This window comes from Scyliorhinus torazame, chromosome 21 (genome assembly GCF_047496885.1).
Source record: "Scyliorhinus torazame isolate Kashiwa2021f chromosome 21, sScyTor2.1, whole genome shotgun sequence".
Lineage (NCBI taxonomy): Eukaryota > Metazoa > Chordata > Chondrichthyes > Carcharhiniformes > Scyliorhinidae > Scyliorhinus > Scyliorhinus torazame.
The window spans coordinates 103,940,737-103,967,434 of record NC_092727.1 but is presented as its reverse complement, the minus strand read 5'-3'; the positions used below and the strand labels follow the sequence as shown (position 1 = coordinate 103,967,434).

Sequence of the window (26,698 nt, the reverse complement as noted above, 5' to 3'; positions counted from 1 at the left end):
ACCTTCCCTTGCCAAAGGGTTCAAATATTGGTCAAAATAATAATAATAACCTTTTATTGTCACAAGTATGAAGTTACTGTGAAAAGCCCCTAGTCTCCACATTCCGGCGCCTGTTCGGGTAAGATGGTAGGGGAATTGAACCCGTGCTGCTGGCCTTGTTCTGCATCACAAACCAACTGTCTTGCCCACTGAGCTGAACCAGGCAAAATGGTTCAGCATTTTCTGTTTTTGTTTCCAATTCCAGCATCCGCAGTAATTTAAAAAAATATCTTATGCAGCATCCTTTTGTTGGGTTCAATCTGTTTGTCGATTTTAGGCTAGTTTTAGGCTTTAGTGGGACTAAAAACATATTTTACATCTTAATCTGAAAACGTGGGTTTTATTTTGCAGAGCCTCGACTGAATAGGTAATTGTTTACAATTTACGACAAGTATTCCAATTCCGGCAGAATATTAAAAGAAATACAGTATGAACATCTGCTCCGAAAGGGCTTTCAGTCTGCAGTGTGTAGATGCACATTTAATGCACTCAACCCATGACCCTGGTGCAGTGTTTGTAGGCAGGGAGTAAATTACCAACTTCCTAACAATAGCACAAACAGGAGTGCAATATGGACACATTAAAGCTTTGTCCATTGGAGTCTTTTTTTTTAACCCGTTATTTGAATAAAAGCAAATCAGACATTGGCAATCTCAATCTTCTTTTTCATTTCTGCACATCCTTTTAGGGAAATAGAATTTCTGAAGAAAGAAACGGCTCAAAGGAGAACATTAGAAGAAACTGAAAATTCACATAAAGAGGAGATTGAGAAACTTCAGAGTAAGGTATGGCTGGATTGCTATGAGTAGACTGTTATCAGTGACGTTTGTAACAATGATAGAAAAGTCCCTGCGAATATATAGTTTGTGTATCTTAGAAGTAGAAATTTAGAAATAATCGCTTATTTTCACAAGTAGGCTTCAATGAAGTTACTGTGAAAAGCCCCTAGTCGCCACATTCCGCCACCTGTTCGGGGAGGCCAGTACGGGAATTGAACCCACGCTTCTGGCATTGTTCTGCATTACAAGCCAGCTGTTTATCCCACTGTGCTAAACCAGCCCCAGGTATATTATCATGTACCTCAATATTGAATACCTAAAATATCCCTTTTAAGAAGTGCGAATTAATCTTAAAATTCTTAAGAACGTAAAAATCAGGATCAGGCCCCTCGAACCTGCACCATCATTCGATAAGATCAAGGCTGAATTTCTATTTGCATCCAATTGTCCCTTAATTCTCTTCACGCTCAAAAATCTACCCATTTCAGTCTTGAAACAAACTCGTGGACTGAGCATCCACAGTCCTCTGCAGTAGAGGATTCCAAAGGTTGTTTGAGTGAACACATTTCTCCTTGTCTCAGACCTAAATGGCTGATCCTTATCCTGAGACTCTGACTCCTAGCCCTGAACTCTCCAGCCAGCGAGAACAACCTCTTTCCTGGGTGAATCTACTCTGTCAAACCCTTCAAGAATTTTCAATCGTTCAATGAGATCGCCTCTCATTCCTCTAAACCCCAGAGAACATCATCTAAAATTTGCTGAACAATAGGAGGCAAAGAGTAATGGTCAATGGATATTTTTCGGGCTAGACGAAAGTTTGTAGCGATGTTCCCCAGCGGTTTTGGTTGCTTTTCCTAATATGTATTGATGATCTAAGCCGGAATTCTCAGGCTGTTCGCTGGTGATGGGATTCTCCGGTCCCACGGATTTCCTGATGGCGTGGGGTGGCTTCAGTGGGAATTCCCATTGACAGCGGCAGGAGCAGAGAATTCCGCCATGCCGCCTCCCGCTGCTGAGAAACACGCGGCTGGGAGGCCAGATAATCCCGCCCGTAGGTCTTGGTGTGCAAGGGACAATCTCAAAGTTTGTCGGAGATACGAAACTTGGAAGTATTGTAAACTGTGAGGAGGACAGTGTAGAACTTCAAAAGGACATAGGCAAGTTTTTGGAGTGGACAGGCAGGTGGCAGTTCAATGCGGAGGAGTGTGAGGTGGTGCATTTTGGTAGGAAGAACAAGGAGAGACAATATAAAATCGGGTAAATTTCGTAGTGGGGTGCAGGAGCAGAGGGATCGGGATGTTTATGTGTCTAGGTCATTGAAGATGGCAGGTAGATGGAGAGAGCAGTTAATAAAGCATATAGTGTTCTGGGCTTCATTAATCGGAACATAAAGTACAAGAGCAAGAACCTATACAGGGCACTAGTCAGAGCGTAGCTGGAATATTTGTACAGTTCTGGGCTCCAGACTGTAGGAAGGATGTGAGTGATTTGGAGAGAGTGCAGAAGAGGTTTACAAGAATGATTCCAGGGCTAAAATACTTCCGTTGTGAGGTTAGATTGGGGAGGCTGTGATTGTTCTCCTTGGAGAGAAGAAGGCGAAGAGGAGATCTAATGGAGATGTTCAAAATCAGGAGGGAGCTGGACAGAGTAGATAGGGAGAAAATGTTCCCGCTCGTAAAAGAATCAAGAACGAGTGAACACAGATTGAAAGTGATTTGCAAAAGACGCAAATGTGATGTGAGAAAAAAGAAAATTCACGCAGCGAGTGGTTTGGGTCTCGAATGCACTGTCTGGAAGTGTGGTGGAGGCAGGTTCAATGGAGGCATTCAAGAGGGCATTAGATGATTACTTGGATAGTAATAATGTGCAGGGGTACTCTTTTTGAAAACTCAGCACAATTCTTAGAAGTCCCCCTATACCAAAAAGGGCCGACATTCTAAATGGTGAACAGGGATTCTCACTCCCTGACTCCGATACAGGCTTCAGTGGGTGCTATTCAGGTCAAACTATGTTTTCAAGTTATCCCCCGGTATAACCCATACCTTCACCGAAGATTTCATCTACTTACCACTTCGTAGCATCGATCCTGGGTCCCGCATTGCTAAGTAAGTAAAGTAGACTTTGGAATAACCACTATTTCAGGTTAAATTAAGTTATTTTATTATTATATTTTTTCTTTTAAAAGCTGCAATTACTGTCTTTACAGAAAGGTAACAACATCTTGCTTCTGGATCCTTCTGGTTGGTTGAAGGGACCTTCAGGCCCAACTTGACAATCAATTCTTCTTTTTAAAATCTGGTCTTCTTTCGATGTATTCGCTGATGAGCTTGGTTGCTGTGTCCTGTCTTTCCCATGCACCGAGCTATGAGAGCTGGCTCTGCTGGCTGTCTCTGAGCTGACTCTGCCTACTCTTTAAATTCTAGTCTTCCTTAGATGTATTAGCTGTTTTAGCTCGGCTGCTATGTCTTATCTTTCCCATGACTGAGCTGACTGTAATCTGACTCTAGCTGCTTGTTCCTTCTCTGCTTCTCTCTCTCTCCCTCTGAGTTCTGGGTCTGGTTCTGCCTGCTGTTCCCTTTCTTCGGGTTTATATATTTTTCTAACAGTTATCTAGTTTTTATGACTTTATTGTAAAGTAACTCTTATTTAACTTTGATTGTAAAAAGTATCTTTGATCTCAAGTGTCTAATCCAACTAAGTATTAATTTTGACATGACTTCATCTCATAGATCTGATTACATTGTTTCCTTTGTGATGTTCAAAATGCTTTGACTTCAAGAGGTGTTACTTTTAATTCCTATCATTTCCATAGTTTTATTTTCCAATTGTGTCCTCAGCTCAATTTTGACTTTGATTTTGGCTTTGAATTATGTTTGTCGAAGACTGATAGTCTCCAGTTTTCTTTAATTTACTTGGTATTAGCAAAATTTCACACCTAGAACCTCATCCTTCCCTTTTCCAGATGCTTACTAAGATAGTTACTTTCAATGAAGGTGTGAGCCATTGTTTTTGGCTTCATTCAAAATCCTGTTTGTCTTGTTTGCTAAGCCTGCTTGACCAAGGATATCTGCATTTTACAATCCTGCTCTTTGCAGCTGCTGTTAACCCTTTGTGGGATCTTTCCCTGTATTCTCTCATGTTTCTCTCAGACCAGATATTGTCAGACTTCCATGTTTCAAATGACACATCTTTCCATATTTTCAATAACAGTACAGAAGAAAGGCACGCGAATGACATTAAGTTGTAATGTGCATTTGAAGAGCTGGTACAAACACGATGACGATGGGCCAAATGGCCTCCTCCTGCCCCATAACAGTTCTGTGAATCAGTGAATGTTGCCTCCTTCTGCTCAATCTCTCCCCAAGAGGACAGCCCTCTCATCAAAGGGCCATTCACTCTGGGATAGAAATTTGTTTTGGGCAGGAGCACATGATGGGTGTTACTGCATTCACTACCTGTTATACGCCCCATTGATATTCAGTTGTATGGCACTGCATGCCAGGACTCTAACATGCACATTCCATCATACCTGATTTGGATGCTGGCAGCAAAGCTCACTCTTCAACTCATAAAGGAAATGGATGAATTTGGGAAAAGTTGGCCACTGGAGGGCACCCTTACCTCTGGGATACAATTACTGTTCCAGCAACTGTAGGCCTCTTGTTGGCCCCGAGATATTCTATTCACCTCTAATTTACAACTGTAGGATATTTAATTACAGTTCAAAGGTGCTTCCCTTGATACCCATAGCAAGCACAGGCCGCATTATAAATAGACAACGCAAACAACTAAAGTGAGCTGTTTGATAACGTGCAAAGTGTTCACTCGTGTAATGCTGCCTCTGCTGACCAGCACTTTCGGTGGGGTTTTCTGGCCAATTCCGCTTTGCGGGATTTGCCGGTCCTCCCGACGTCGACCCGGGCGGCGGGGCAGGCGAGCATGCAAAAGCCCGCAGACTTTGACGGGACTGGAAGATCCTGCCGACGGCCAATAGCTCGCTACATCACGCCTTCAACTCAGGCCGCAGTACACGGGACCATAAACATTTAACACAATGTCAGTGGGAATGACCCAGATGGATTGCAATATTGTAACACCCTGATTTGATGGAAGCTCCTTGAGTTCTGAAGCAGAATGTTTTCTGCCATTGAAAAATGGGGGTCAGTATATATCAGGATTCTGCTCTAGATTTGTTCAGGGGGGCTGTGCTCCCAGCAAAGGTTTTGCCATTTCTATGCCAATTTCCATTACACTATCCACATTAATCATTCTCCAGAACAATGGCTTTTAAATGTTCAATGATAGGAAGCCTGTGCTGATTTTGAAACTTCACAGGGCACATGGACCTCAGCAGTGTTTGTGATACCACTCGGTGACTGTTTTATACATACTAGCGAACAGAACGTTCAGAAGGAGCAAAGCAATTGTGCTCCGGCGATTATACATCTGCAATCTACTGCGGGTGGTATTTGCAGATGAGCACTTAATGCATTTGAGTGACATTCTATTTTGGCAGAAATATCAAACCATTTGAAATAAGTAGTTCAGCAGTTCCATAAACTAATGCAGGAATGTCACATGAACATATTAAGTAAGCATTGATCCGCTGACTAGGATTTATTGGAAAGGCCTGAGCAGACACCAAAGCCTGTTTCTCTCTCTTCACTGAGTTCATCAGAAAGTTGACATGCATAACCAGTGATGCAAATACAGCTCCCTGGATGAGCCAACAGGCAGTGGGCCCAATCTAACCAAATGGGAACTATGTCCCATAGCGAGTGCGTTTAGCCATGTGTTTCCTAGCACTCTCAGCGCCGAGAAACACCACCCGATGTAAAGCGACTCCGGTTCGGTACACAGCCTTAATGGGGAATATGCAGCCATTTTAAAATGGCATCCCAGTCTCTCGGGCCCGAGGTGACCCCCCAAAACCCCCCCAACAAGAGAGTACTCAGGCCACCCACACCCCACTTCAGGTGCACAAGGCACCCCCAGACCGATCCCAGTCAGTACAAAGATGGCGGCTTGGTACCTTGGCAGTGCCAGGTTGGCACCCAGGTGGAACTGCCACGATGCCAGGCTGGCAGTGCCATGGTGCCAACCTGCCCTGAGGGCAAGCAACTGGGGGCCTCCATTCCCCTGGGAGACTTCCACGTGTGCCGTTCTGTCTGATCCCCGTTTGTGAGGATCGGTACTGTACGGTGCTCGCCCCAGGTCTCCGAGGCATAGTGGATAGATCCCAATGCCTCGGGTACCTCAGGGAACAGCATATTAAAGTGAGACTGGCTGTCTCGCTCTAAGATGCAGATTTGCCAAAAAGTGATCCTGCCCACATGAGTGGGATTCACATCGCGGCGTCTCGCGAGATCGCGTTAGATCTCGCGAGGCATAGCGAGCCACGTAGACCCCGGGAGCAGGGTCTCCCTGCATCTACCAGCCACATTGCGTCGCAGTGCGCTGACTTTCAGGCGCAACGTGGCCTGTAGATTGTGCCCAGTATGTCCTTTAATCCTAGCCTTGGTATTGATATGACTGGATCAGCTGCTCATTGTAAACCCAATGTTTTTATCATTATTGGAAAGGTGCGATCACTAGGGAAGGGGAAGATTAAAGATTTATCGCAAGAACACCAGAGGCAAATTTTACAATCTCCTGTTGGCAGTTTTTGGACTGGGGCTGACTCTTACATTCTGTGGGTGTCCTTCCTCCTGCTACCAACCCATGCCTGATCCAGAGAGGATTTTTGGGGGCAGGGGGCAAGACCTGGAGTCCGCCTTCACCCCAATTGAGACACTTAAGCAGCTGTCTGCCTGCCTCCTGACCACAATGTTTAGGTCAGGACAGCCAATGGGGGGACAATAACTGATAGGTTAACCTGCTCAGGCCTTGGGTAGGAGGGGATGGGTGACCTCGGGTGGGCGATCGCGGTGGGGGTAGGGGGGCACGCCTCAAGTCAATTCACTGGCAGGTGTTCACTTCTCCTCCACTTTGTGACCTGGCCCTCTCCTCCTGGGGCCTCATCTCCTGGCTTCGCTGAGAGACCCCCGGACTTAACTGTATCCTGGGATCCCGCCACTTTGTTCTCTCCGACTCGGCGTTGTTCCGGCAATGGCCACCGTCACTCCCAGCTGGAGAGATTGGCCGGCACCTCTCTGAGGTAGGACTCCTTCCTCAGGCAGGGGAGACAGCCCCACCTTCACACAAATATCACTGCCCAGAATGGTAAATAACTGCAGAGTGCGCTCGCCACCCATTGTCTTGGTGGCGGGGCAGGAAACCATCCCAACCGAAAAATTCTGCCCACGAGTGAAAGTTGATCATTTAGCGAAGGCAAAGTAGGAATGAATGGAGACTTCAAAATTGTGGATTTTTAAAAATATGGTAAACAGTGAGAGGTTGGTTCCACTTGTTACCAAAGCAGTAACTAAATAGTACAGGGTCCAGAAAGCTGCAGGGTCCCTGTCTCGGGATGAACTCAGTGTAATGTTACTGTGTTAATCATGCTAAATAAACACGGATGTAAATTGTCTATTTCAGGTAACCAACTGGGTGCTTTAACAAAGCTAGTGTTTTTTTGAAGCTTCCAATGACAAAACATACAAAACAAAACCACATTCATATTATACCGTTTGAGGGAATTCTGAGACTCCTAACATTATGGCAGAATTTCCCTTGCTCCCTGTGGTTTTATGGCAGTTGGGGTTGGGGGTTGTGGGCGGGGGGTTGGAGAAGCAGTGCAGCTGGGGCTCCAAAAAATTGTTTTTACGCTGGCTAAAATGACAATGGAATCTTCCGCTCCCATTCGCCACGGCAGATCACTATTCCGCCAGAGACTGGCATGAATCCGATGGGATGCAGCTGAAGGCCCGAGTGGAATTGTGCCCCCACGGCCGATCATCCGCGACGCCAGCAGGTAATCGCGCCGGTCTGGAACACAGCTGGAGCAACGTAGCGTGTACACATCGGCGCTTACCTGAAGAAAGCCTGGGGCTGCCTTCAGAGTTTAGGATGGAGGCCTCCAGCGACATGGACTCTGGAGCATGTAACGGGGGAGGGGGGAAGCATTCACCAGGTGGATCTTCCAGCTTCAGTGTCTTTGAGGAGGTGCAACTACCAACCTCAGAGTCTTCTTGGAGGTGCATCTTCTTTCTTCATGAGGTTCATCTTCTTTGTTCAGGATGTCCACCTTCTTTCTTGAGAGTCTTCCTGGAGGCCCATCTTCTATCTTCATCTCGGGCCAGTTATATCCTGATACCCTTTAAAAATGACACCCGGATATGGTGGTGGAGAGAGAGCCATCCAACCCACCCTGCTGCGTGAAATCCCCCCCATTACACATTTAATGAGGCTGGGATCACGAGATAAGGCGTGAATTCCCACCAGCGTCTACAGGAGGAAGCACTCCCCGTAGCTGCCCCCGCCACAAGACTTAGTCCTGGACAGAAAATTTGGCCCTATAGCTTCAATTCTCCAACCCACATGCACCATTGGGAAGGTTACGTATATGCTATACGCTATATATTATAATACCTTTTTGGCCAAATGCATCCCAGATCTGGAACCTCACAAAATAGTTCCTCCAATCTGTTGCCTCAGGCTCAGTCATCCTCTCTATTTCTGAGTTAATGCTTTTATTATTAACATAGATGGTCTGTCAAATCCAATTCTTCACCCCTACTGTGCAGAAGGAGGCCATTCGGCCCATCGAGTCTGCAAAAAAGTACTCATAACATTGATGCTGAATAACAGTGTCATGTTTCCTGAGGTTTTGCAGCTTTATAATTTGTTTAAAAAAATTACTATTGAAGAAATCTGCTTCTGCAACAGAATTAACTAATATTGTTGGGGACAAATAAGTGTGGCTTTCAGATTTTAAAAAAGTGTTTAATTTCGAGGGACTCTGAAAATTACAGACACAGATTTTAAGACATTGGGCAAGAGATGCAGGTGGAATAGGAAGTAGAGCTTTTTAAAAAATAAATTTAGAGTATCCAATTAATTTTTTTCAATTAAGGGGCAATTTAGCGTGGCCAGTGCATCTCCCTACACATCTTTGGGTTGTGGAGGTGAAACCCATGCAAACACGGGGAGAATGTGCAAACTCCACACGGACAGTGACCCAGAGCCAGTATCGAACCTGGGACCTCGGCGCCATGAGGCAGCAGCACTAACCACTGCGCCACCGTGCTGCACTGGTAGAGCTTTTTTTACACAGCAATTGGTAATGACCCGGATCTCACTGTCAAACAAAGGTTGCGGAAGCAGCGACGATCAATCATTTCAGAAGGAAATTTGATGGGCGCTTGAAGGAAATAAACTGGCAGGGTACGGTATAAGTTTGCAAGGCTGCTATACAGTGCAGGGGTTTAGACTGTCTGGTCTGCCTGACCTGGAGCCAGCACAGACTCAGTGGGTCGAATCTTTAAGAGATGGAATGATTCTTCATCCTTATATTGAGAGGGTCAAACTGCTTGTGTCATGTGAGAGTATCTTTAAGAAATGGGTGTTTATTACTGCAGTGATGTCAGAGAATGGGTGAAGCTGGGCTGTCTGTCAGCTTTTTACTTTCATTTTAGGCTGTTTGCTGCAGGGTGTGTTTTAGTTTCATTTTCCGAATTGGATAGCTGCAGTCACAGCCAGAAGGTGTATGAATCTCTGTAATCTAAAGACTGTCAATCGATCCTGGTGATTTAAAACTCATCACAGTAGTGACTTTAACCTGATGTGCTTCTGGTAAAAGGTGTTTTAAGTCGTATGGATGTTAAAAGGAAAGCTTAAAGGATTACTTTGTGTTGTAGTCTTTGGGGGTTGTATTTGAATTAATGGTTGCTGAGATGTTCACTGTATGTTTTTAAAAAGGTTAACTTGAGTTCATAGAATAAACATTGTTTTGCTTTAAAAAATACTTTTCCATTTCTGCTGTACCACACCTGTAGAGTGGGTCATGTGCTCCCCATACCACAATCTATTAAAAGTTGTGGATCAGGTGAACTCCGTGATACACTTTGGGGTTCTCTAAACCCTGGCCGACAACACTTGCAATAATCATTCAGCTAATTCCAAAATATAGTGACCATCTAGCATGTGCAATACAGTATACACTCCCAGAATATATCCAGAGGGAGATACGGATCCCACCAATAATATGGAATGGCTAGAGTATAAATCAAAGGGGGGAGGATAGGCAAAATATGAAAAATACTTGAACAAAACGCATTTTATATGATATTGTTCGTGGATACATATCAACAAAGGTGTTTGCATGTGCACACCTGGCATTTCCATGGTTGGTGGAAACTGTCCTTCTGATTATCCACCATAATTTCAGTGGAAGATCTCCATGGATCCCAGGGAAACAGCTGATTCTGTTTCTTCAGAATTTGGGCTGAGGTTATGGCAGACGTCGGGGTTGGCGGTCCCTCGAAATTGAGGGTGACGCCCGTCAGGCTCAGTGAGTCTTTAGATAGCTGAAGAGCCCAAACCACAGGTTCTTTGGCAGTGGGGACATGTTGTTGCGTGGGGGTGGATTTTGCAGCCCCAGGTCGGCGTCCCTCTCCTCTGCTGCAACTGTTCTGCCTCGCTGTCCAAGTCGATGGACCTGCAAGCGGCTTGCGCCTCGATGGACCAGGTGGAGCCATGTCCAGCGGCCCACGGCCTTCTCCTTCCAGTCAGTGGTGTTACTGCCTCCGTGCTTAGGGAAACCTTGGGAGTATCATTATATCTTTTCCTTTGGACGCACTTAGAGGATTGGCCAACAGAGAGCTGGGAGACGAGTACCTGCTGAGCGAGGTGGTTTCTGGGCATCTGGACGCAATGGCCCATCCATCGGAGTTGGTTTTTAGGACCCGGGCTTTGATGCTGGTAAACATAGCTTCATGAAGGACGCTAGCATTAGTCCAGTGGTCCTCCCATTTGATCCCCAGGATTTGACGCAAGCACCGCTGGTAGAAGGTCTGAAGGATCTTAACACGGTGTTGATAGACAGTGGCTTTGACAAGGAGTCATCGGACTCGAAACGTTAGCTCTTTTCCCTCTTATGGCAGACAGTCAGGAGAACTCCCACTTGATAAAAATGTATTTCTGCTCTCCAGTATCTGCATTCACTGTGAGGGCCTCGAATGATTCTTCATCTGGTATGCCATAGGCTGGTTTCCAAAAAACAAGAAATCTCTTAATTCTGGGAAAACCTGCCTCACCTCTTTTAATGCTTACAGGAATAGTATCTTTCCCACCTTTCCCTTTGGCACTTGTTCCTTATGCTTATCGAGTGCTTACTTGGTACCAAGCTCTGTGATTTCCATTATGTTATAGCAATATTTATCTGGCATCTCCTTTTGGTGCCCTATATTCCTGAACTGACAACTAATTAGACAGTCTGTGACTCCTTTGCATGTAAGTTAATTTGAATTGCCAGACTTGATGCATATTTTATTATTGCTTCAGTCTTGGAATAAACATACTGAATTAATTTCTCAGAACCTTTCGATTTCTATTTAACTTTTAACAGTTGATCTCCTCAGATTTGACACCCAAGTAATGTGTTTGCTACCAGTACATAATCTTTCAGACTTATCCTTCAATAATTTGGACTATTTAATCACAACCCTTTCGTTGTGTAATATGTGTCTGAATGATTAGCGATCCGCTCAACCAAGTCCAAATTTGAAATGTAAATGGAATTTTTGATTATTTCTTCCTTTGATGTACCTGTTCTAAATGGAAATAGAATTTGGTACTTTTTAAGCGATTTATGATCTGACAGGGCTTGACTCTACAAGAGAGGCTGGCAGCGAGTCACATAGCTCTCACTATATTAGTCTAGATCTCAGCACAGACCTATGTACGGTTCCCTGACCTAAAGAGCCGGGCTACTCCAACCTGAAGAGTCGCATCCTGTTGAAATGCCAGGGTTCTTCCTGGATAACCATTTGTGCAGGAGATTGTAGCCTTGAGCTCCGGCTTTTGGACCCTGAGCAGCAGCTGACGTCACTCCGGTACATTCCTGAGTTTGAGGGCTTCATGAGTAGCATGGGCGGAATTCTGTGATAATAGAACATAGAACATTACAGCGCAGTACAGGCCCTTCAGCCCTCGATGTTGCACCGACCTGTGAAACCACTCTAAAGCCCATCTACACTATTCCCTTATCGTCCATATGTCGATCCAATGACCATTTGAATGCCCTTAGTGTTGGCGAGTCCACTACTGTTGCAGGCAGGGAATTCCACGCCCTTGCTACTCTCTGAGTAAAGAACCTACCTCTGGCATCTGTCTTATATCTATCTCCCCTCAATTTAAAGCTATGTCCCCTTGTGCTAGACATCACCATCCGAGGAAAAAGGCTCTCACTGTCCACCCTATCCAATCCTCTGATCATCTTGTATGCCTCAATTAAGTCACCTCTTAACCTTCTTCTCTCTAACAAAAACAGCCTCAAGTCCCTCAGCCTTTCCTCATAAGATCATCCCTCCATACCAGGCAACATTCTGGTAAATCTCCTCTGCACCCTTTCCAATGCTTCCACATCCTTCCTATAATGCAGCGACCAGAATTGCACGCAATACTCCAAATGCGGCTGCACCAGAGTTTTGCACAGCTGCAACATGACCTCATGACTCCGAAACTCAATCCCTCTACCAAGAAAAGCTAACACACCATACGCCTTCTTAACACCCCTCTCAACCTGAGTGGCAACTTTCAGGGATCTATGTACATGGACACCGAGATCTCTCTGCTCATCCACACTGCCAAGAATCTTACCATTAGCCCAGTACTGTCTTCTTGTTATTCCTTCCAAAATGAATCACCTCACACTTTTCTGCATTAAACTCCATTTGCCACCTCTCAGCCCAGCGCTGCAGCTTATCTGTGTCCCTCTGTAACTTGTAACATCCTTCCGCACTGTCCACAACTCCACCGACTTTCGTGTCATCTGCAAATTTACTCACCCATCCTTCTACGCCCTCCTCCAGGTCATCTATAAAAATGACAAACAGCAGTGGCCCCAAAACAGATCCTTGTGTTACACCACTAGTAACTGGACTCCAGTCTGAACACTTCCCATCTACCACCACCCTTTGTCTTCTTCCAGCTAGCCAATTTCTGATCCAAACTGCTAAATCTCCCTGAATCCCATGCTTCCGTATTGTCTGCAGTAGCCTACCGTGGGGAACTTTATCAAATGCTTTATTGAAATCCATATACACCACATCAACTGCTTTACCATCATCCACCTGTTAGGTCACCTTTTCAAAGAACTCAATAAGGTTTGTGAGGCACGACCTACCCTTCACAAAATCGTGTTGACTATGTCTAATCAAATTATTCCTTTCCAGATGATTATACACCCTATCTCTTATAAACCTTTCCAAGATTTTGCCCACAACAGAAGTAAGGCTCACTGGTCTATAGTTACCGGGGTTGTCTCTACTCCCCTTCTTGAACAAGGGGACAACATTTGCTATCTTCCAGTCTTCTGGCACTATTCCTGTAGACAAAGATGACTTAAAGTCACAGCCAAAGGCTCAGCAATCTTCTCCCTAGCTTCCCAGAGAATCCTAGGATAAATCCGATCCGGCCCAGGGGACTTATCTATTTTCACACTTTCCAGAATTGTTAACACCTCCTCCTTATGAACCTCAAGCCCTTCTAGTCTAGTAGCCTGAATCTCAGTATTCTCCTCGACAACATTGACTTTTTTGTGTGTGAATACTGACAAAAAATATTCATTTAGCACCACTCCTATCTCCTCGGACTCCAAGCACAACTTCCCACTACTGTCCTTGACTGGCCCTACTCTTACCCTAATCATTCTTTTATTCCTGACATATCTATAGAAAGCTTTAGGGTTATCCTTGATCCTACCTGCCAAAGACTTCTCATGTCCCCTCCTGGCTCTTCTTAGCTCTCTCTTTAGGTCCTTCCTAGCTAACTTGTAACTCTCGAGCGCCCTTACTGAACCTTCATGTCTCATCTTTACATAAGCCTCCTTCTTCCTCTTGACAAGTGTTTCGACGGCCTTAGTAAACCACGGTTCCCTTGCTCGACCACTTCCTCCCTGCCTGACAGGTACATACTTATCAAGGACACGCAGTAGCTGTTCCTTGAACAAGCTCCACATTTCCATTGTGCCCATCCCCTGCTGTTTTCCTCTCCATCCGATGCATCCTAAGTCTTGCCTCATTGCATCATAATTGCCTTTCCCCCAGATATAACTCTTGCCCTGCGGTGTTTACCTATCCCTTTCCATCACTAAAGTAAACGTAATCGAATTGTGGTCACTATCACCTACCTCCAAATCTAACACCTGTCCTGGTTCATTACCCAGTACCAAATCCAATACGGCCTCGCCTCTCGTTGGCCTATCTACATACTGTGTCAGGAAACCCTCCTGCACACATTGGACAAAAACGGACCCATCTAAAGTACTCGAACTATAGCGTTTCCAGTCAATATTTGGAAAGTTAAAGTCCCCCATAACAACTACCCTGTTGCTTTCGCTCCTATCCAGAATCATCTTTGCAATCCTTTCCTCTACATCTCTGGAACTTTTCGGAGGCCTATAGAAAACCCCGAACAAGGTGACCTCTCCTTTCCTGTTTCTAACCTCAGCCCATACTACCGCAGTAGACGAGTCCTCATCAAACGTCCTTTCTGCCACCGTAATACTGTCCTTGACTAACAATGCCACCCCTCCCCCTCTTTTACCACCTTCCCTGAGCTTACTGAAATATCTAAACCCCGGCACCTGCAACAACCATTCCTGTCCCTGCTCTATCAATGAAGTCCCAGGTACCAACCCATGCCGCAAGTTCACCCACCTTATTCCGGATGCACCTGGCATTGAAGAAGACACACTTTAAACCACCTTTTTTGCCGGCCGGTACACTCCTGCAACTTTGAAACCTTACCCATGACCTCAGTACTCTCAACCTCCTGTATACTGGAGCGACAATTCAGGTTCCCAAGCCCCTGCTGAACTAGTTTAAACCCTCCCGAAGAGCACTTGCAAATTTCCCCCCCAGGATATTGGTACCCCTCTGGTCCAGGTGTAGACTATCCCATTTGTAGAGGTCCCTCCGACCCCAGAATGAGCCCCAATTATCCAGAAATCTGAAACCCTCCCTCCTGCACCATCCCTGTAGCCACGTGTTCAACTCCTCTCTTTTCGTATTCCACGTCTCGCTATCACGTGGCGCGGGTAACAACCCAGAGATAATAACTCTGTCCTAGATCTAAGTTTCCACCCTAGCTCCCTGAATGCCTGCCTTACATCCCTATCCCTTTTCCTGCCTATGTCGTTGGTACCTATGTGGACCACGACTTGGGACTGCTCCCTCGCCCCTTAAGGATCCCGAAAACACGGTCCGAGACATCACGCACCCTGGCACCTGGAAGGCAACACACCAACCGCGAGTCTCTCTCGTTCCCACAGAATCTCCTATCTATCCCCCTAACTATGGAGTCTCCAATGACTAATGCTCTACTCCTCTCCCCCCTTCCCTTCTGAGCAACAGGGACAGACTCTGTGCCAGAGACCTGCACCCCATGGCTTACCCCTGGTAAGTCCCCCCCCCAACAGTATCCAAAGCGGTATACTTGTTACTAAGGGGAACGACCACAGGGGATCCCTGTACTGACTGCTTCCTCCCAGCCCCTCTCACCGTCACCCATCTATCTTTATTCTTCGGAGTAACTACATCCCTGAAGCTTCTATCTATGACCACCTCTGCCTCCCGAATGATCCGAAGTTCATCCAGCTCCAGCTCCAGTTCCCTAACGCGGTTTCTGAGGAGCTGGAGATGGGTGCAATTCCCACAGATGAAATCAGCAGGGACACTGACGGCGTCCCTCACCTCAAACATTCTGCAGGAGGAACATTGAACTACCTTCCCTGCTATCCCCTCTAGATTAAAAAAAAGAAAAAGAAAGAAAGAGCTTACCTGTTATTCACTCCCCTTCTCAGCAAGCACTCACTCAGCAAGCTCTGCGCCCTGCACGATAACACTGGAGGGAAAATAAAATATAATGGGCTGTGTCCCCACGCCTGCAAGAAAACGGGTGCGAATCACTCTGGACTTTCCTGAAGATAGTCCTGAGTGATTCTCCATTTTGCAGGGCCCCGGAGTGATCCTCGCAGCTCCGGCTGCCAATACGGGGCTCTGCAATTCCGGCCGCGGGTCCGCGCAACATAGCGGCCCCACACCTCGGACCGGCCCCGACAATATAGACCCTCTCGGAATCACGCGCAGCCACCGATCGGTGGCACCCGATTGCGAGCCTGGCCGTCCTGGAGGACCCCCCAGTGACGGATCCCCCCCACCCCCCACCAGGGCGGCCGCAGACTGAGTCCGCAGCCGCCACTCCGAGCTCCCGCCGAGTGAACCATGAGTGAACCACGCCGGCCGGAACTCGGCCAGTTGGCGATTCTCCGGTCGCCGGAGAATTGCAGCAGCGGCGTCGGACCCGATCACGGGTCTGATGCCCATTCTCCGCCCCTGTGCCGAGCAAGGTGGCGGCTCGGAGAATCCCGGCGCATGTTTCGAAATGTTGTCACCCTCAAGTTTAAGACCATTCAGGGAGAGAGTCACACAGCACAGAAAGAGGCTCTTTGGCCCATCGTGTCCGCACTAGCTATCAACCATTTATCTATTCTGATGGCTTTTTGTGGCATTTGGTTTAAGGCCTTGTAAGCTCTGGCATTTCAAGTGCTCGTCTAAATGCTTCTTAAATGGTGTGAGGGTTCCCGCCTCCACCACCCTTTAAGGCAGTGAGTTCCAGATTCCCACCACCCTCTGGGTGAAAATATTTTTCCTCAAATTCCCTCCAAATCATCTGCTATTACCTTAAATCTATGTCCCCTGGTTATTGACCCCTCTACGAAGGAGGAGAGTTTCTTCCTGGCTACCCTATCTATGCCCCTAATAATTTCTACACCTCAATCAGGTCCCCCCCTCCACCTTCGCTGCTCTTAGGAAAACAATACCAGTCGAACCAGCCTCTCTTCACAGCTGAAATGCTCTAGCCCAGGCAACATCCTAGTGAATCCTCTCTGCACCCTTTCTAGTGCAATCACATCCTTCCTATGGTATGGCAACCAGAACTTCACTCAGTACTCTAGGTTTGGCCTGACAAAAGTTTCATACAGACCATGACGTAGAGGCTACAACAGAGACCTGGCTCAAAAAATGGCAGGACTAGGTGAAGCCTACATGTGACACTAAAGGTTAATGTTAATATATTCCTGGATACATGAGCTGCGATTTTCTGGGCCCGTTCGCCGTGGGCGCGAATCCCGTCATGGCCACTAAATCTCACGAGAGGACCTTAACGGAGGCGTTAACTGAACTTTGCGATCGAGGCACCCTTTAAAAATGGGGTGAGAATGGATCTGGGTAACAAAAAAAAATAAGGTTAAAACTTGGCAGGAGAAACCGTCGCTGAACAGTGGGCTACCGTCAAAGAAGAGATAGTTTAGCCAGAGTCGACATGTATTCCCTGAAAAGGGAAAAATACTACAAACAAATGCAGAGCTGCCTGGATAGGAAAAAAAATAGAAATTAAGATGAGGAGGAAAAAGTATGCTTATGACAGACGTCAGATAGAAAATACCATTGAGAACCAGGCTGACATATAAAAGGTTCAGAGGGGAAGTGAAAAAGCAAATAAAAGAAGCAAAGAGGGAGTATGAAAGCGGCTGGCAGCTAACACACAATGGAATCTCAAAGTCTTCCTCAGCATATAAATAATAAACGGGTGGTAAAAAGAAAAGTAGGGTCAATTTGTGATGAGAAAGGAGATTTATTCATGGAGACAGAGCGAATTGCTGAGGTAGTAAGTGAATATTTTGCATCTGTTTTTGCCAAGCAGAAGATTCTACCCAAGCTATGGTGAAAGAGGATGTAGTTCAGACACTTAAAAGGGTTTAAAATTGGTAAGAGGAGGTATTGGATAGGTTATCTGTACTTATGGTTGATAAGGAAGCAGGACGAGGTGAGATGTCTCAAAGGACACTGAGGGAAGTGAGAATGGAAATTGCGGAGACGCGATCATAATTTTCCAGTCGTTCTAAAGTGTGGTGCCAGAGGACTGGAGAATTGCAAACGACACACCCTTGTTCAGAAAAGGGGGTAAAGATAAGCCAAAGCAAGTAAACCACTCAGTTTAAATTCAGTGGTGGGGAAACTTCTAGAAACAATAATTTGGGATAAAATGAATAGTCGCATGGACAAAGGCAGTTTAATTCAGGAAAACCAGCATGGATTCGATTTCTTTGGGGAGAAATCATGTTTAACTAACTTGCTGGTGTTTTTTCAAGAGGTGACAATGAGGGTGACAATGGTGATCCTGCTGATCTTGTGTGCATGGACTTTTAAAAGGTGTTTGATATAGTACTACACAACAGACTTGTGAGCAACGTTATGGCTCAGGGGATAAAGGGGAAAGTGGCAACATAGGGACAAAATTGGCTGAGTGACAGAAAACAGCAAGAACTGGATAATAGATATGTTTCAGGCTGGAGGAATGTGTGTTGCGTGCTTCCCCAGGGGTCAGTGTTGGGACCCTTGGTTTTTCTGATATTAATGACCTGGAACTTGGTAATTAGGGCACAATTTCAAAATCTGCAGATGATATGAAACGTGGAAGCATTATGAGCTGTGAGGAGGATTTTGATTTTGTTTATTGTCACATGTACCGAGGTACAGTGAAAAGTATTTTTCTGCGAGCAGCTCAACAGATCATTAAGTGCACGAAAAGAAAAGAAAAGAAATACATAATAGGGCAACACAAGGTACACAATGTAACCACATAAACACCGGCATCGGGTGAAGCATACAGGGGTGTGGTGTTAATCAGCTCAGTCCAGAAGAGGGTCATTTAGGAGGCTGGTAACAGCTGGGAAGAAGCTGTTTTTGAGTCTGTTCGTGCGTGTTCTCAGACTTTTGTATCTCCTGCCCGATGGAAGAAGATAGAGTATGGGCACGATCTACCTGAATGGGGACAGAGTCCCATAGTACGCGAGGTTAGCCGGGTGTTCCCAGTGCTTGAGTGCCAAGAAACACCCCGCTATCCAACATCCAGTGCCTATCCAGGTAGATCAGGGGCCTCAGCTGGGAACTCTCCGACGAGGCCGCACTCAGCTCCGTTTTCTGCACTGAGCTCTGCCACTCGCCAGAGCTCCTCACTGCAGCGAGAGATCAGGACGCCATTTTTAAATGTCGCCCGATCTCTCAAGCCCCCAATGCGACCCTCCCCAAGGCCCAACTAGCTATAAGGGGGTCCCTGTGCTCCCCTGAACATCCCCACCTCCATGCAAGGGACCCCCGCCCCAATCACTGCTGCGCAAAAATGCCACCTTGGCAGTGCCCCCGCCAGTGTCACCTGGGAAGTGCCAAGCTGGAACCCTGTCCAGAGGACATGCACCTGGGGGCCACCAATCCCTTGGGAGTCCCCCACAAGTGCCGGTCTGCCAGCACTGAACAGCGCTTGCTCAAGATCTCTAAGACAAGGGAGTTAGATCCCACAGCTTGGGTAGATCTAGGGAATGCATATTAGAGTGAGACTAACTGTCTCATTTTAATTTGCAGAATTGGGCGGCACAGTAGCACAGTGGTTAGCACTGTTGCTTCACAGCGCCAGGGTCCCAGGTTCGATTCCCGGCTTGGGTCACTGTCTCTGCGGAGTCTGTACGCTCTCCCTGTGTCTGCGTGGGTTTCTTGCACGTACTCCGGTTTCCTACCATAAGTCCCGAAAGATGTGCTTGTTAGGTGATTTGGACATTCTGAATTCTCCCTCAAACGGGTGCCGAAATGTGGTGACTGGGGAATTTTCACAGTAATTTCATTGCAGTGTTAATGTAAGCCTACTTGTGACAATAAAGATGATTATTATTTGTCAGAAAGTGATCCCACCCACAATGGGCCGGATTCACATTGTGACGTCTCGCGAGATCCCGTTAGGTCTCGCGAGGCATGGCGAGCCAGGTAGATCCCAGAAGTGGGATCTCCCGCCATCTACCGGTTGCATTGCGCCGCCTCTCAGTGGAGAGAATGGAGAAAAGATTCACGAGATTGGTCCCAAGATCTTCAATTATCAAGATAGATTGGAGAAGTTGGGACAGTTTTCATTGAAGAAAAGGAGGCTGAGAGGAGATTTGATAGATGTATACAAAATCATGAAGCGTCTGGACAGATAAATGGGAGAAACTGTTCCAACTCATGCAAGGATGAAGAGTGAGAGGGCAGAGATTTAAGTGTTTGGTAAAAGAAGCGAAAGCAAAATGAGAAAAGAATTCTCCACACAGCAAGTGGTTAAGGTCTGGAATGCACTGTCTGAGAGTGTGGTGAAGGCAGGTTCAGCCAAGGCCATCAAAAGGGAACTAGGCTGACATTTGAAAAGGAAGAATGTGCAAGGTCAGTGGGATAAGATGGGAGAATGTCACTAAGTGCATACACAAAGGACTGAATAACCCCCTTCTGTGCAAAAGCCATTCTTTGATTGGGTGAATCGAGTTCTTGGAACAAGACAAAGGACGACAGACAATGAATTTGGGGCAACATGTTAACAGAATGTATCAAGTAATCAATTGAGCAAAAATACTTTACAGTAGGTGACAGTAGACAAGCTCCTTTCCATCCTTGCTCCTCGAATCGCTGGCCAGACACAGGTGACGTTGTCCTTGGTCCTCTTTGATGACTTCTCTTTCTTAGCTCCTCCTCCTGTGATGCTGTCTGCCCCAAGGTCCCTACTTTCATATCCCCTCAGGGCTGCCCACGTGTGACCTACGTATCTGATCCCTGAACTACGATAGGCCTGGTCATCTAATCCAGACTCGCTTGCGCTATTTTTGTGCTGTTTGCTAACTGCGTGACATCAAGGACCAAACTAGCAAGCAGCAGCTCTCTGCGGGAAGCACGCCTTTTTCATTCTTAACCCATTAGCTCCCTTGTTACTGTAAACAGTACAATTTGGCATCATACATACATTTTCCATGAATAGGTCAAACAATATGTTATTCAGAACAGGAGAATTAACAACATTTTACAATTTCTCCCACCCATATCTTAGTGGTGAATAGCTCATTCCAATTTGCTGCAAGACCTGTAATTCTACTGCCATATACGAGGTAATTCACTCAAACTGAATTACGACTGGAGCCATAAGTAACATTTGGGCTCAGATAAATGTTTAAATCCAGACAGCCTATTGGCCAGCATACGAAAAGTGTAGGAACAATTCTTGCGGTTTTTATGAAATTTATGCCAGTGTTGTATAAAACTCTGGTTGGACCAAATCCAACGTACCGAGATCAGTTCGAGGTGTTGTACCTCGGGAAGGATGTATTGGCCTTGGATGGGATGCAGAGCAGCTTCATCGGAATGATAGCAGGGTGAAAAGGGCTAAATTACAAGGTCAGATTGCATAGATGGGGCTGATATCCTTGAGCATGGAAGATTTAATGGGTAATATAATTGAGATGTTTAAATTTTCATGGGGCCCTCCTCCTTCGGCTACAATGGGCGTCATTCTCCAACCCCCCCGTCGGGTTGGAGAATCGCCGGGGGGTGCCGGGAATCCCGCCCCTGCCGGTTGCCGAAGTCTCCGGTACCGGATATTCGGCGGGGGCGGGAATCGGGTCGCGCCGGTTGGCGGGCCCCCCGCTGGATTCTCCGGCCCAGATGGACCGAAGTCCCGCCGATAAATTGCCTGTCCCGCCGGCGTGGATTAAACCACCTTTTGAACGGCGGGACAAGGCGGCGTGGGCGGGCTCCGGGGTCCTGGGGGGGGGCGCGGGGCGATCTGGCCCCAGGGGTGCCCCCACGGTGGCCTGGCCCGCGATCGGGGCCCACCGATCCGCGGGCGGGCCTGTGCCGTGGGGGCACTCTTTCCCTTCCGCCTCCGCCACGGTCTCCACCATGGCGGAGGCGGAAGAGACCCCCTCCACTGCGCATGCGCGGGAAACTGTCAGCGGCCGCTGACGCTCCCGTGCATGCGCCGCCCGGGGATGTCATTTCCGCACCAGCTGGCGGGGCAACAAAGGCCGTTTCCGCCAGCTGCCGGGGCAGAAATTCCTCCGGCGTCGGCCTAGCCCCTCAATGTTGGGGCTTGGCCCCCAAAGATGCGGAGATTCCGCACCTTTGGGGTGGCGCGATGCCCGTCTGATTTATGAAACCTCCCTTTCATAGGCCTGATGCAGAGAAATTATATCCTGTGTTGGGAAGTCCAGAATAAATGGGCCTGACCTTAAAATTAGATCTAGGCTGTTGGGGCATTTATTCAAAAACGCTAACGACATCTATTTATAGTGGTAAGGGATATGGAACCAAAGCAAGTTAATAGAGATAAGACACAGATGTCAACCTTGTTCCAATTTAATGGTGAAGCAGACTTGAGGGACTGATTGGAATACCTTAGTACCTATTTCTGTCAACATTAGGAAATCAAATGATCCTGCACATGTAATCCTGCTCCCCAAACCCCTCTCCCAATATCAGCCAGTTAAGTACTGGGATTAGGGCACCCATATATTTAAAAGTATTATTGTGTATACATGTTTGCATATTGTTCTTATTTCTGTTCTGTGCATATTTTCCAATTTATACCTTTTTTTTTGCAGGTCACAGAACTGGAGGCAAGTCTAGAGTCAATGAAAAATTCCAATGCAATTTAGGTGCAAAGATGACTTTCCATCACCTGTACTTTAAACAGAACCTTCATGCAGGAGCAACAGGCTTTAAGAAATGGACATTTATCCTGCTTGTTTCCTGCTGGAAGGTTTGTACGAGTTGCACTCAGTGCAAGGAATTGTGTTTAAGGGAAGTTTTGCATTCTTGTCTTACATATAACAATTTGCCAAGTCACTTTCAAACAGATGGCCAAATCAGAGCTGCTCGGTGAAGTAGGAATGGGCTGCAATGAACTGGTCTGCACTAGGGTTGAACTTGCTCCTCAAGCCACAGAACTAGTAATTTCCCATTCAGTTTATTTAGTTATTAAAAAAAAATTGAAAGGTTGTAACAAATGAATGTTCCTCCAAGGCATCATTAATACAAAGGTAAATTGCAAGGTTGATGTTAGTTACAAGTCTTTGGTGACCTATTACTTTAAGAATACAAGGTGGTGTAACCTGTTCTGTCATGAGTGAGAATGAAACAAGTAAAATCAAAGGCAGGTTAAACCAGTAGTGTATTTTTTTCTTGTTGCATCTGTGAATTCGTTTTGCAAATCAGTGTAAACCATAATTATTTTATCTATTCAATTTTTAATTAATTTTTGTTCTGTAATGAAAAGCATCATATTAACAATGATTTTTTTTTTCACTTCAGTGGTGGTGTCATTTTATATCTACATGGTGTGATGGGACCAGTACCTGTCTTAATGAAGATTGTTATTAGACATATAATTTCAAAAAAATAAACGAAATTTCATTAATTTGTTACTGAACAAGTGAATATGAAGTAAAATTAAACACCTTGTATAGTAAACTTGGAATGAAAAGTTGAATAGTGGTCACTGTAATGGACTAATGAAGTAGGTGTTGGGATACTGAAAAAATTGCATTGTTATTTTTTTTTAATGTATCTGTTTCCTTATTCCCTGCTTGTCTTGCATCTACCAAGCTTTATCATTCATTCCGATTATTCTTCATTGTGCCATATTTGGTAGATCTTCCCACTTATTGACATTTCATATGTACAGAAGCGAAGATGAGTGTTTGTGTAGATGTATAGCTGAATCCATGTAATTTGTAGTATAAAATGTAAGAAGAACAAAAAAAAATGACAGAGCTGCACTGTAAAAAGAAAAAAGATTGTTACATGGCCAGACCAGTTTCTAGAGCTGTGAATTACAGACGCTAAAGAGTCTGATGTCGTGATTGAATGCCTTCTCCGCAGGGTGGAGGATGGTAGTGCAAGGAGCATACATATCAAACCATTCCAGCATAGGATATCTATTAGAATCAAACTTAACTCGTTGTACCCATTTATCATCACAGATTTATATCCTAGAAAAAAAAAACAATCCTCCAACTTGCTTGTAATGTGCTAAATGCTATGAATGACCACTTGTTTATCAAGGTAAAATGGGGGGGGGGTTGGTACCTCCATAACCAGGATAAAAACAGATGGCTTGAGTCACTTGTCTCTTCAGAGAGCTGAATAACACTCAGACGTGTTTCCTGCTTGTTACCTTACCAGCAAGAGTGAAGATACATGTACACATTTTAATTAAATTAACACCAGAGTGTGTACATATGGCGTGGTGTGGAGGTGATTGCTGTTTGTATGGAACGCTGTACCATTTGTACAGCTGCTATATCTGAAATGTTAAACGGATGGGTACCATTCCACCCATTACCAGTACGTCTTGACCCAATCTCAGTACCAGCTCATGTGATATGCGTGACATTTGGCTTGCCCACCTTCCAAAGGTATAGGTTGTGCATTTAGTATCTTACATTCAGACATTATCTACATGTTGTTAATGCTACCAGATGCGATACCCAACAAGTACTGTACATAGCTGAGTTCTACATTGATTATTGATAATAAAACTGTTAAGCTCCTCCAGAAAATGCTCAGCAATCAACCGTTTTTTACTCATCTGTGTACTGTATTTGTTCTTTTTGTAGCATGAGGTGATGTCACTGAATGTAACAGCTCTAGAGAGTGTATGTGGTAACAGGAAGCTTCTTAGAGGGCTATAAAATTGGAAGACATCTAAGCTAAAGTTTTAGTTGATATAGACTGCAGACATTGTTTCAATCAGTTAAATTTAATTAAGTTAAGTGTTTAATCAGATGACTATTGTAAATAACTAGCTAAAGATACAGAGGCCTGAAATCAGATGGTAAGCCCCCGATCTCTTTATTATTGGGCATGAAGGCATGAGTCCTCTAACGCTAATCGTACCCTTTGCACCTCAATGCAGAGGGTCTATAGAAAGGGTGCCATGAGTCTGAACATCAGCAGTGCATAAACTTCATTAGGCCTCAAAAACAGCAACCAAATTAGAAATTGCCCCCATTTCAAAAGAGAACTAATGGAAATCACCATTTTATTTTAAATCCATTTTGTCCTGACTTGGGTGCCTTTCCAAGCCTGTGCCAGCTTGCCCTCATGCCCCTCGGCTCTTGTCACTGTCAGTGCCCCGACGCCCTCTTCATCCACGCCACATTATCGTCCATGTAGCACAGCCCTTCACTGACTGCTGGTGCCCTTAGTTCTTGCCTAGCACCTTTTTGCACATCATTACCGAGGTGCTCAAGTGACCTAGAAGGTTAGGTAAATGATCTAATGTTATCCACTCAAGTCACCTCATTGGGACCATAACATCAATCCCAGAGTGTTTGCCATGCTATTCCTCAAGGCCAACTAAAACATTAGAATAAAAAGGCAGCCAGTATCTCTTGGGGTCCAACGCACTGGAGATCCAACGATAGCCTAAGTTCAAATCACAGTTTCCACTATAATTTCATAGTTCTTACTTGAATGTCGTTACACTCAGATATTAATTTTCCTGGTGGTCAGCAGAACCATTGGGGGAAGGACGTTGTAATCTGTTAACACTCCTCAGTGAAGGACAGCTAGCAACATTATAGGTGCACCCTGATCTGGTTGACCCTTCTAGACAAAGAAGGGAACTTGCTGGGGGGTGGGGGGGAGGTGTTGAGGGAGAAAAGCATTTTCCTTTTAGAAACAGAAAATTTACGAAGTGCTGTTGCTTATAAATTGTGGTTTCCCACCTGCAATAAAGTGGACAATAAATGCTAGAAGGAAGCGGATGGTGTATTGAGAGGTCAGATTGTCCTTTGAGTCATGCCCAGGCCTGATAGAATGAAAACATCCTTTCCCTGCCTCCTGGGGTTTAAAGTGAAATGGCATTGGGCGTCCTGAGCCCATTTCTGATTTTTCAGCAATAATTAACATTAAATTGCAAATGAGCGATGGCGATGTACAAAATGAGGGCACGGTTAAGTATATCATAGTAACCGTGGAAGGCAGGCATGACTCTGCACCTTATCCATGTCCTGGGAAGGCTTCATGTTAATACAGGGTGCAAAGTGCAGTAAAATATTCATAATGGCGCTGACGTCCCTCACCTTGATGAGCACAAAAAATATGCCTCTTGATTTTGCTGAATATTTCGGTGAAAGTTCGCCGGCAAACATGTGGAACAGAGTTCAAGCAGCGATCTACGTAGTCAAACGCAATTCAGATTCTTGTTTCGACCTGCCAATTACTCCTTCAGTTGGAGGAAGAGGTGGAAAACACTGAGCCATATTGGGATTTTGATAAATGCATACACAGATGTTCTTAGATTGTTAGGTTAGTGGTTTCAGCAGCCAAAATTGTTTGCACAAAACTTGTGCCCACTGTTTGAGATTTTATTGGGATTGATTGATTTCACTTGTGTATATGTGATAAGTGTATTTGGTGAAATGTATAAAAACTTCAGCAAAGTTATATTGTTTCTTTTATGGCTTTTAACCATGTTAGCTGAATGTCAATTAAATTTCCTGTTGAAAGGTATTATCTAGCTTATATGAAATTATTAATCTTCTGTTTCTTTTTACTATGGTTAAATTTGTCCAATGGATTCCTAAGTAGTATAGTGAGGACCATATAAAGTTTTGTTTCAAGAATATCACAGGAACCAATGAGTTCTTAATGTTTGCAGGATGTCTTGCTAATGATATTTAGGCTCCTCATGATGTTCTGCCCTGTGTTGAAATTGAATGTCATCTCTCAAAACCTACTTTATTTTGAATGTATATTAAACATGTCTGAACTCATTTCTTCTCTTTGAAGTGTAGCATGAATTCAAACAGCACAGAATAAAGTTGACAATACTTTTGTAGGATGTGCCCTTTTAAGTAT

The 26,698-nt window shown here is 45.3% G+C and overlaps 1 protein-coding gene across 2 annotated transcripts in view; it reads left to right on the top strand.

The window, feature by feature from the left end:
* LOC140398453 (neurabin-2-like) overlaps window positions 1–26,676 on the top strand; it is a 282,584-nt gene extending 255,908 nt beyond the window's left edge. For both annotated transcript variants that reach the window (XM_072487146.1, XM_072487147.1), the window contains 2 exons: window positions 728–824; window positions 22,435–26,676. In XM_072487146.1, coding sequence (XP_072343247.1) covers window positions 728–824; window positions 22,435–22,488 — 151 coding nt within the window. In that variant the 3' untranslated portion in view covers window positions 22,489–26,676. The remainder of the gene's footprint in view (window positions 1–727; window positions 825–22,434) is intronic.
* The last annotated feature ends 22 nt before the right edge of the window (window positions 26,677–26,698 follow it).